The sequence below is a fragment of the Sphaeroforma arctica genome, assembly GCF_001186125.1.
Source record: "Sphaeroforma arctica JP610 unplaced genomic scaffold supercont1.536, whole genome shotgun sequence".
NCBI lineage: Eukaryota > Ichthyosporea > Ichthyophonida > Sphaeroforma > Sphaeroforma arctica.
The window spans coordinates 16,725-28,896 of NW_014040022.1; the positions used below are offsets into that span (position 1 = coordinate 16,725).

The 12,172-nt window shown below is 38.4% G+C and overlaps 2 protein-coding genes across 2 annotated transcripts in view; one reads left to right on the forward strand and one right to left on the reverse strand.

The window, feature by feature from the left end:
• The window catches only part of SARC_07054 (hypothetical protein), a gene marked incomplete at both ends in the record, with an annotated part of 5,847 nt that extends 3,267 nt beyond the window's left edge, over nt 1-2,580 (forward strand). The window contains 3 exons of the mRNA XM_014299010.1: nt 505-645; nt 1,731-2,066; nt 2,419-2,580. Of these exons, the coding sequence (XP_014154485.1) occupies nt 505-645; nt 1,731-2,066; nt 2,419-2,580 (639 nt within the window). The remainder of the gene's footprint in view (nt 1-504; nt 646-1,730; nt 2,067-2,418) is intronic.
• A 2,327-nt stretch (nt 2,581-4,907) lies between these two features.
• On the reverse strand, nt 4,908-9,553 carry SARC_07055 (succinate dehydrogenase [ubiquinone] iron-sulfur subunit, mitochondrial). Its single transcript, XM_014299011.1, has 4 exons — nt 9,117-9,553; nt 6,946-7,196; nt 5,695-5,822; nt 4,908-5,398 (listed from the first exon to the last, which is right to left on the reverse strand). The coding sequence occupies exons 1-4, from the start codon at nt 9,404-9,406 to the stop codon at nt 5,246-5,248; spliced, it is 822 nt and encodes a 273-aa protein (XP_014154486.1). The 5' UTR covers nt 9,407-9,553; the 3' UTR covers nt 4,908-5,245.
• Between the last annotated feature and the right edge of the window lie 2,619 nt (nt 9,554-12,172).

Below are 12,172 nucleotides of genomic sequence, written 5' to 3' on the forward strand. Positions count from 1 at the left end.
CTGTGTGTGTGCGTGTGCGTTCGTGTCTGATTTAACGTGAGTAGGTAGGAATGGAAGTGTATTAATGAATATATATATTATAGTTGTTAGCGACTTTGTTTTTTCAGCTGTGGATGTTATTGTTTTATTAGGTTGTTTGTGATGTGTTCGCGCATACATTTTATACCATTTTGGTCACGTATAGTTATTTAACATTCCGGTTGCGCTTGTATACGTATAAGTTCATCGAAGTATGACAGCTATATTTATGTGCATAGATAGGTGTCTCATTTAACTGTACTCCCATCGTACGTTCGTGTATAGTTGTTATCTAGTCTGAGGATATAGCTATGCAAATTGTAACGATGTAATGCTAAAAAGTTGTTTATATCTTAATACATTTTTACTTCGGCATGGGCCAGTGCTTTCGGGCGCCTTTATTTTTATTACTATCCTTGAATGCTATATTAACCATACACATGCAAACTGCATATACTGAATTCTGTGACCAACCGTATGCTGCAGGGTACAATCATGAAACCAAAAGATAGGTGTAAAACCTGCAGTGGCAAGAAGACAACTAGTGAAAGAAAACTATTCGAAGTGCACGTAGATAGAGGCATGAGAGACGGGGAGAAGGTGGTGTTTGAGGGAGAGGCCGATCAGGTATGCTACCGCATGTAAATTTCATCTTTGTCTATTGAGAAGTATGTGGTTGCTCATGTACTTAATTATATATCTATATCTATTTCTATATCTATATTTCTATCTATATATTCATCTATATATTCTTCTATATATATATCTATATCTATCTATCTATATATATATCTATGTATGTATGTATGTGTGTGTGTGTGTGTGTGTGTATGTAGGTATGTATGTATTAATATATATTTATATATATATATATATGATTTATATATTTATATGGATATACTATTTTGTGTTATATATATATATGGATATATGGACATATGGATATATTTATATAACATATATTTATATATATCAGTAAAAGATTTATCGTTTTAGTCTCTTCATTACTTTATTTGGAGAGAATGTGTGATGTTGATCCAAAAAGGATGGGTCGTTTTTGCGTATATATAGGCCATAGAAAATTATCAGAAGGCTTTGAAAAGCCCTTTGTTCGGGAGTAATTTATCTGTCCAACACAATGACGCCACATACCGTTGACAGGTCACTGGGTAACCTTGAACGTTATTGAAATTTATGGATCAGTTTTCAACGTGCCTATTTATGTTTGTATGTATGGATGGATGGATGTATATATATATATATATATATATGTCTGTATGTATATTTATATATATATATATATATATATATGTATGTATATATGTTATATATATATATATATATATATATAAATTTAAATTTAAATTTAAATTTTTTCTAATATTGATGGAAATGATATACATATATATGTATATATATATATATATATCATTTCCAGCAATATTGATAAATTTCAAATTTATGTATATATATATTTATATAAATGTATAAAGGAATTTTTTCAATATTGATGGACATGATATATATAAATATATACATATGAAATATATATATATTATATACATATATATATATATATTATATACATATATATATATATATGTATATATGTATATATATATATATATATATATAGTTATCTATATATACCGATGTGAAATCACGAAATCCGAGCTAAACCTGTCGTCTCGGACGACTATTAACTACCATAGGAACCAGACATCCCAAGCGGCGATGTGGTTGTGATCCTGCGAGAGAAGCCGCACGAGGTGTTCCAGCGCAAAGACCTGCACCTCGTGATGAAGATGAAGATAACCCTATTGGAGGCCCTGTGTGGGTTTGTAAAGCCCGTGACACAGTTAGACGGGCGTGTGCTGCACGTGACAGCGTTACCCGGTATGGTGGTGGCAGACGATAAGCTCATGACTATTAAGGGCGAGGGAATGCCACAGATCAGACACCCGGAACTCAAGGGGGATTTAATCATCCAGTTTGACGTACAATACCCCGAGAGGCTGGATGAGGCACAGCGTGCGTTGATTGAGAAGGTCTGTATAGGTCGAGTGTTTTGAATATAATTGTATGATATATAGATATATATATATATATCTATCTATATATATATATATATATATATATATATATATATATATATATATATATATGTGTGTGTGTGTGTCTATTTATCTATATATATTATTATATATATACATAGGATGCATATATACATATATAGATGTTATAAAACGCTTTATCTTTCATCTTCGCCACAATTCTCCTACACTTGCATTGTCCGTATCAATACTGGTATTTATGTTATCTTTCGAATATGTTTACCTATTCTCATGTTCCTCCGAAATACATTACATTGACTTGTTAACGCTTTCAACTATTCTACAGGCTTTAGGTCCGTTGCCTGACTCCATTATGGAAACGGACGTCTCAGAAACCGTATTTCTGGAAGAATTCGACCCGAATACCACAGACTTCTCACAGCAAGTCGATGAGGATGATGATCCTCGAATGCATGGAGGCCCCGGTGTACAATGCCAAAATCAATGATTAAAGAAGACCTTGTAAACAATCAATGGCAAAGATAAAATTGTTGAAAGAACATTTGTATTCTATAAATATGCCGTCCGAGTTGTAATTGTTAGGTCAAAGTTAAATATAATTGTTGGATTAAAGTTATAATTGTGGTGAAGAAACTGATTTCAAAACAACAGTGTTGACGCTACAGCTGTTGAAAGGACCTGTTCATATTCAACATTGAGATTGGTGAGAGGGCTTATTAGTAATCAGTCTCAAATTCACTTGGGTTGAACTATCTGAGCGAGTGTCCACGTCGTCTACAGTGTATTCCACACACTACCAGAAACACCTATCCCTGAATAAACCTACCAGAATCACCCATCTTGAATAAACCCACCAGATTCGCCTACCCTCGAATAAACCCACCACAATCACCTATTCTTGAATAAACCCACCAGATTCACCTACCCTTGGATAAACCTACCAGAATCACCTATCCTTGAACAAACCTACCAGAATCACGTATCGTTGAATAAACCTACCAGAATCACCTACCTTTGAATAAACCTACCAGAATCACCTACCCTTGAATAAACCTACCAGAATCACCTATTCTTGAATAAACCTACCAGAATCTCACCCATCTTGAATAAACCCACCAGATTCACCTACCCTTGAATAAACCTACCAAAACCACCTATCCTTGAACAAACCTACCATAATCACCTATTCTTGAATAAACCTACCAGAATCACCCATCTTGAATAAACCCACCAGAATCACCCATCTTGAATAAACCCACCAGAATCACCCATCTTGAATAAACCCACTAGATTCACCTATCCTTGAATAAACCTATGTGCGCCGGGATGGCAGAAGGACCGTTGTTATGAAGCAACTTGAGTTGATCTTTGCGCGCTAAGGGGTTCTGTTCCGGCCGAGGCCCATCTGTCGCTTTAAATGTTTGTACATGGAAGCTAAAAGGACATAGCCCAGTGTTATCGGGATGCGCCACCTTTGTGTGTGTGTATGTGTGTGGCAATGGATGAGAAAAATGGTGTATGCCGAAGTAGGACCCCCATGCGACAGTCCATAGAACAACTCGTAACACTGAGATATATTAACTGGTTTGATGGGTGTGCGCTATGGGTGTCTGTATACATTGGGCCACAGTTGTTATTCTATATATTTGTACGCGCGTACTATACGAGCAGCTTGGTCCGTTGCGCAGCCCAATACAGAGGTACGTTTCGAATGCGGCGGTCGGGTGGTTGAGTTTGGCTGACCGCTGATGTGAAGTGGGTTGAACGCTCCACTCGACGTCAAGCAGTCTGTGCTGAAGTGAGCTGGCCTAATGGCAGAGTGCACAGGCTTGTGTTTATATCGAGTTTTTCCACTTTTTACCTAAAACCCGTGCAAGCCCGTGGTAATAATAAACCGGTATGCAGTGACACAGGTGTGTGTAAACATCGCGTCAGACTTGTTATTTACATGTTTGCAAAAAAACCCGTACAGGCCGGCGAGAATAATAAACCAGCATGCACTACTTTAACACGAAGTAAACTAGTCTCTGATAGTAGCACGCGCGGGTGTCGACATGAGTTACCGTTTACACGTTTGTAAGTGCGTAAACTCTCGTAAATCCCATATTGGGTTAAATTATAAAATCAATACATCCTCTCAAATGCAGCCCGAGCCATAGGACACTAACTAACATCTGCATCAACTCCAGTGACACCTACCAATCAATCTAACTCCCCCTGACTTGCATACAGCAGGTATGGTGCATATATATACATATATGTATATACATATAACGACAAGTATGTAGCATCGGTAATCGGGTTGCAAAGTGGACGATATTCTATGCTGTGCAGAGGATAAGAACATGCATCTACCGGTTCATAGGCACTCATAGTGAGACCAAATTACCTATCAATCCTTTATGCCCTCCGACCTTTATATAACCAGTAGTACGTAGTATTAGATTAGCAGAGAGTGGACTAAGTTAGTGTAGAGCATGAGACCATGTGTCTACCGTAGTGAATAGGCCCCCTAAATAATGAGACCCAAGTTCTGATACCTACCAAATCAACCCTAAACCCCCTCCCCATTTTTAAACAACTAGTATGGTAGTATCGGGTTAGCAAAATGAACGAAGCTATTGTGCAGATAATCAGAACAGGTATCTACCATAGTAAATGGGCTCTCGAATGAGATGGGAACTATACAGCCAGCAAACCGGTACAGCGGCTGCAATGAACTGATCAATGCATTGAAGGCAGGTAGTTGCTACGTAGTCAGACGAATGACTGACTACAAGCAAGGTCTTCAGCACTGGCCAAGCGCTACCAGTAGTGAAACGAATGAATGCATGTCACGAACAAACTTTGACATGAAGGTAGGAGTATACTTGGATAAGTATTCAATTGGGTGTGCGTACAATACTGCACCCCGAAGAATGTACCATGAACTTTGTCTACCTGCGAAACGCAAGTTTAATGTGTATATGCCGACATATATGGGATGTGAGTACAGCCCTTTTTGCCTCACACCCAGAGACCAAGTCCAAGACCACCAAAATTAGTGCAGGCGCACCCACACCCCCACACTAAAATAGTGCGGAGTTTCCCCATTAATTCAGTTCGGATTTGCATCCGCTGAATTAGTTCAAAAAGGTTCCCCACTAACCGAGTTACATGGTGCCCATGCGTGTCTTAATCTCAGCGATGGCCCTTCCTGGGTTCAGTCCTTTAGGACAGGTGCGGGTGCAGTTCATGATGGTGTGGCAACGGTACAGCGACATCTTGTCTTCCAGGCGGTTCAGGCGCTCCTTGGTTTTCTGATCCTGAGGTAGGTAAGAATATACGCATGGGAGGGTGTGAGGGTGTGTATCGTACATGGACTCATATACCATAAACAATGGATCCTCAGTCGGTAGATAGGGATGCACTTTGGCCCGCTGTACACGAACTGACACAAACGCATGCGCACAGATATACACATATATATTCCCCTCTATACCTATATATATATAAATAACTAGTGTAAACATACAGTTATATACACCCCTCTACACACACATATATATAACCTATATATATATAGTGTAAACATACAGCTATGTATGTATGCAGTACTTACTCTGCTATCGATGATCCATCTGTAAGACTGCATCAGCACGGCAGGGCCCAGGTATGTATCGGAATTCCACCAGTATGATGGACACGATGTGGAGCAACACGCGCAAAGGATGCACTCGTAGAGCCCATCTGTCAATGCATCGCAGAGGGTAAACAATACATCAGCCATCAAACTATACTAGGCCACAAGCCTTGGTGGGCAAAATGTACCAAACAAGATAATAGAAACCAGGTTTATATGCTTTAAAACAGGTTCAGATGTTTTGAAACAGGTTGGGAGACATGTGGGCGATAGCAATCACAGGATGCACTCCAGACACGTCTATCTGTATGCTCTAATACAAGATGATGACAATAAACCAAACGCAAGGTTGATATGTATAGAGTCAAATGGAACATGTACTTCAAAGCTGAACTTACAATAAATACCAGTATATATATAGAGGTATATGCATATGTATGGTAGTAAAAGAATGAATGTATATGCGAATATAAGTAAATAAAACTGGCAGTCTCACAATCAACACACGGCAATACAATACGCGTGGTGCTGATATATATATATATATCATGTATATCAAATCATATACACGTATACGATATATTCGATGCAGATAATTAAAATCCTACATGAACTGAATAAAAAATACGCAATATGACCGCATTCGTACGCAGCTTCGATTGAATTTCCCCAGAAGGCCTGAAACTACGTATAGAAACACGATTGTAGGCATACTACACTTGTAGATTGGCCGAGAAGCTTTAAGTATATATATATATATATATATACCGAGAGTATACAAATACACATTATAAACTCACAATATACCTACATACATTTGTACACGCGTACACACTTGGGCACAGGATAGGCATCGAGCATAGCAGAATCTTCGTTAGCCTACAAAGTACCACTCACAGCAGTGGTTCAGCCTTCCGTAGGCACGATTCCGCACTCTTATACTGGTCACGAAAGTTCAGCACATTTATTCTAAATGAAAACATCTCCGAACAAATACATTCGTGTGGCATTACAGATTTATATATATATATATATTATACTTGCTTACATACCTACCTCAAAAGCCCTTATAAACTCTGATACATACACTCTTATAGCCATACACAAGTATACAAAATATATCCTATACTTGCTTGCATACCTACCTCAGAAGCTCTTATAATCTCAGATACATGCACTCTTATCGCCATACACAAGTATACACAATATATCCTACACTTGCTTACACACCTAGCTTGGCACGGTCCTCCTTAGTCTGCAAGGTCTCGACCTTCGACAGCGGCTCAGCCTTCTGCAGGTACGGTTCCACACTCTTGTATTGGTCGTAGAAGTTCTGCATATCCGGCACCAGATCCTTAACCACGTACATGTGGGGCAGAGGGTAAATCTTCATGGCTTTGTTCGCGTCTCCATTGGCACGCAGACAAGCGAGTGTGTTGGTGCCGTCGATGTTCATAGAGCATGATCCGCAGATACCCTCGCTGTGGAAGGGGTAAACCAAGAGATGGGTGAATAAACCAGGTATATCGTGAATAGGTGAATAAACCAGAGATACGTGAATAAATCAGATGTGTCTATGAACTAGGCACCAGAGAAAGGCATAGGCCAATGAACCGAAGCAAGATGAATAAATTAGAAGATAAGTGCCAGAGCATACGGATAAACCAGATATAAGTGATTAAACCAGAAATATAAAAGATACCAGATATGCGAATAAATTAGGCACCAAAAGTAAGCGAATTAACCAGAAAGAGGTGGATAAACTAGAAGATACGAGACAAAGCATGCGAACAAACCAGAGATATGTGAATAAGCCATGCGTATAACCCAATACTTGCGAATAGTCTGAGATATGAGAATGAAGCATTCATCCGGATACTACGCGCTAATAAGCAGTGTGATTCGCCTATAAACTCTCAGGAGTGAGTACCCATAGCAACCTGTGATAGGGTCTGTTTCACACACACCGTAACCATGTACAACACGCTACACTTGCCCTCGAGATTTCGTGCGCTATAGTACTTATAGTGGACACACTATACACATGTCCAGATCTATATGGACGACATTTCTACTACTAGAGATACATAGACATTCCTGTACTGGGTGACTTCTACTACTTGCACTTGTGATTGGATGTGGCGAGGGTATGACCCATCAGCGAACATTGATAAACAGACCAAATAACACTGCTAGGGACACTGATTTATTTGTTCGCAATAACGGATTTCAAATAGCGATACATTAAGAACCCCGACATTGGCAAATCTATACTTAAGGTAGAGAAACTTATTTATAGGTAGACATATATGGTGTAGGTATAGTCATATACATATATTACGCATTAGAACTTGCAAACATGTATAACATATACTACATGAGGCGTAAGATGCATATCATATACATACATACATATATGTATATATAAATAAATATATATATATAGATATATAGATATATATACGTATACATATATAAAAGAATAGATGAAAACTATGCGGTCGGCCAACCAGCCAAACACTAACCAAGCAAAGTTGTCAATCAATTGATAAACAGCAACTTGTATCACACGGAGTCAGCTGAGGTCAACGATGCCAGAAAGTAGATTTATATGTATATAAATACTTGGAAACACATACTCATATCAAAATATTCACAGATCTATACATATAGATATGAAAATACATGCATACACAGTGTAAATAAAATTCATACACATACACAGGCATATATATATATTCATACAAATATATATACATATATAAACAAAATTAAGAATATATAAGCGTATAAATATATAATTATATATATATATAATATAGAGTATATATACAGATAAAACATATACATATATTAGAAACATAGATATACATTCATGCATACCCATATCCATTACCATATATTTATATATAAATATCATATATCGTCAATTATTAAAAAAATGTTGCGGACTGCAGACGGATAAAACTATAATAGTACCCGCGACATTTATGATATATAAAAAGAACGAACTTGTTTCATGTAGCACTCGTACAATATACAGTTTTCACCCGCTTGCTACTGAGGTTCATCCAATACGTGTGCGAGAGAGACTGATAGTGCCTAACAACACAGCACCCCTTGTTGTGTACAAAAATAACCCCAGCGCCATTAAACGTGCATAAGATGCCAAGCAGAAGGTTAAATACCTATAAGAATTAGTAAACATATAAATATACAATACGTATTGATAACACATATCAACGACGAATACCAACAAAGCAACCACCGACAGTGAGTGTCGGAAGGTAAGCGTAGAATCCGTTGTTGATAGTTTTAAGACGCACATGAGCAAGTGATGTTTTGAAGACGTAAAAGCATTCGAAACATTTACATAGAAAGATATAAATAGGGGTACTTACCGACAAGAGCGACGGAAAGTAAGTGTGGAATCCTGCTCGTTTTTAATCTTCAGTAGAGAATCCAACACCATGGGACCACATTCGTTCATGTTCACCTTGTATTCCTGCATTCTAGGCTTATCTCCTGCTAGCTCAGGATCCCATCTGTAGATCTTGAAGGTCTTGAACTTGGGAGCAGGTGTTTCCTCGGCTGGCTCAGCCATAGCACTCTTCATGCGCAGAGATACAGTAGACGCACCCATGCGAGCGTGCACGGGGCCGCGTAGGAGGTTCATACGTAGAGCCTGCATTTTGAATACTTATTTAATGGCAACTTTATAGTAGTGTGTGTTTTCGGTTATATGTATATAATATACGTGCGGAAAGCGGTCACTGCCACTGTTCACACACCACAAAAGTCGTGAATGAGAAGATACTACCCCTTGAATGTACTGTCCATGCATCAGATATACTGAGATATTTATTTTCAATAGAGCACTTTCGTGAAACTATTTCCGAGAGGCCGACGGCCACCTTCGAAAATTCGATTTCATGCGATGAATGGCCGAATGTGTCCTTAGTGGTGGTCCTATTTGTACAATTGTAATAAAGCCCTCCAAAAATTGGCATTTTTCGGCTCAGAACTGGGGTACAAACCTGATTCGCCAAAATATGTCTCAAATGTATCAATTAATGAAATTGGAATATTTTATTTTTAGGGTTTTAGTTCTGTAGGTACAGTACTGTATTGTAAAATTAGGACCTGGTTTGAGATCTACCCCAAAAAAATGACACTTAAATATTTGTTTTCGGAAATTAATGCTGATAACTATACTTTCTGAATACACCTGTACCAGTGGACTAAAGGTCCACCCATCAGATTTCGGCAATAATTGCTGAAAATCGTACTGTCCCAAACCTTAAAAAATGGGCTGGGCCTTTTATGGGCATATTTTTAAATCTGCTCTGGAACCTGCCCTGCTCGGCGGTTGGGCCCTGGTCAGAATCATCAGCAAATAGAGCATTATTAAAACAACAGATGGGGTATGTAGTCCAGATGTAGCTATCTCGCTTCATAATCGAGTATCTACGTCTAAAGATGTATATGAATTCTGCCATTCCATTGACCTCGACCTCCACTATTTGAGGGGTCCCGTGCCTTTTCCAGTACTCTATCCCTCTCCAACTTGCGTTAACCTCGTGAACCCATACAAAAAGATATCAAATATAACACGAATTTATTTTAACTACTATTAAACCGAGTCGGTATGCGTTTGCTTGCGTTCGCTTACGGAAACACATGAAAAACTACCACAAGACAAATTAAAGTAAGAAAAATGAAGTTTAAACCTTGAACTCGAATATCCTGTGAATACTGTAAGCACCCCGCTAAAAGGTAGAGTGATATACCATGCTATTTGTGTATGACAAACTATACTAGTAATAGTGGGCACAGATATAGCTGGATAGAGTAAAGGGGTGTATACTAAGATTCAACCAAGATGCCTTCCTCTAGTGTGCACGTCTGTGAGTGTATGAGTGCAGATTTGCGAGTGCAAACAGTATAAATTTAGAGTCAGGTGTTAAAATATATGTACGGAGAGTATCGCTACAACTCTCAAGAGGAGTAGAATAGGGGATGGGTCTTATTATTGTTATTTCTACTTGATTCATGAGCTTGCTGCATATTTTCTACACTTGCATATGTCGCGTTTCAGCTTGGCTTGTCAAAATCTGACAGGTTTTAATAGCAGATGCTGTAGTGGAGGCGAACCTATGTCGTCAACCAGATCAATATTGGCCCCTGCCCGATCTCTTAGCCGAATAATACAGAGTTTAAAGTATATTGATACACAGAATGTGCTGTACTGTTTAACAATGGATTTGAATACAGCGTATATTCGAGATATGTGCATTTGAAAATTTTAAATGAAATAAGTAACCTCAAGCATAGCTGTATTTTTAGAGGGCTATGTCACAATCAAGCAGCAATAGGCTATAAAATAACAAGTCTGACAGTCTGACATTACCTAGAAACTCGCCCAGTTGTGTGCAATTTTTTTCGCCTCCTTTATATTGGGGTTATTTTAGGTCTTGCGATACACACGCTCATAATTGTGCCGTAGGACCTTGTCATGATATATCATAAATGATAATATACTATCAATTGAACGTTCATCAGCACTTTATCGATGGTTCAAGCCTTACATGCGTATACAAATGTGGTCGAGGTCATATATGTGAGGCGCACGACCTACTATCATATATACACATTAAGTCCGAATGCGTACTGTGACCATTCAAAAAACTTGATACTCTCTACTACTCTCTAGTCTCTACTATTTAGAGTGTAGTATAGTGCAGAACAATTTACTATAGTATTGTGCAGAACTATTTACTATCTTTTACAAAAACATATAATACACACAAACAAAAATATTGACTGTGTCGTTACTGTCGTCGACTCGTCGCGAACGAAAATACACCTGTTTACATATCAGCACTTGTGAATGCTTTTATGTGCGAGATTACGTAAAATCCGTGGCGGGTATACCGGCCTCAGCAAATCTCATGCGATTTTAACCTTTTATAACAGTTCAGAACTTCAGCCCGCATATGTACATACGTGTGTAAAGACTTTTGTTTGTTGCTTTTAAAAAAAACAAAAACAAAAGCTTCGATATTCAACGATTATATAAAATATAAGTGTTGGAGAAAGTATCTAACCTATTTTGAACAATAATTGGACTAAATGGGATTGCATCTGTTATATATTGCATCTCGAAACTCAAATATTGCACCTTTATCCAATAAAATTGTGAGAGTATGAACTTATTAACGTTTATTACAAGAAACGTAGTGTGAGAGAGCCACTGTGTGGCGTGCTCACTCTACTACTAGAGAGTAGGCTAAGGGCCTGATAGGGTTGGAGGCCCTCACACTCACAGGCTCACACTGAAGTCTGGTGTTACCTCCACTCACCCCGGCTGTGTCATGTGTGCGTCGTGTGATGACTTTTACGTCATACACTGTGAGACTGTGAGACTGTGAGACTGTGAGACTGTGAGACTGTGAGA

What these genes read in the sequence shown, in the direction of transcription:
- SARC_07055 (XM_014299011.1), bottom strand. Translation starts at nt 9,406, where the DNA reads ATGCAGGCTCTACGTATGAACCTCCTACGCGGCCCCGTGCACGCTCGC. An exon ending in GGAGGACCGTGCCAAGCTAG is followed by an intron (nt 5,823 to 6,945) that starts GTGTGTAAGCAA and finishes ATGCATTGACAG; the next exon opens with ATGGGCTCTACGAGTGCATC. An exon ending in GATGGATCATCGATAGCAGA is followed by an intron (nt 5,399 to 5,694) that starts GTAAGTACTGCA and finishes TACCTACCTCAG; the next exon opens with GATCAGAAAACCAAGGAGCG.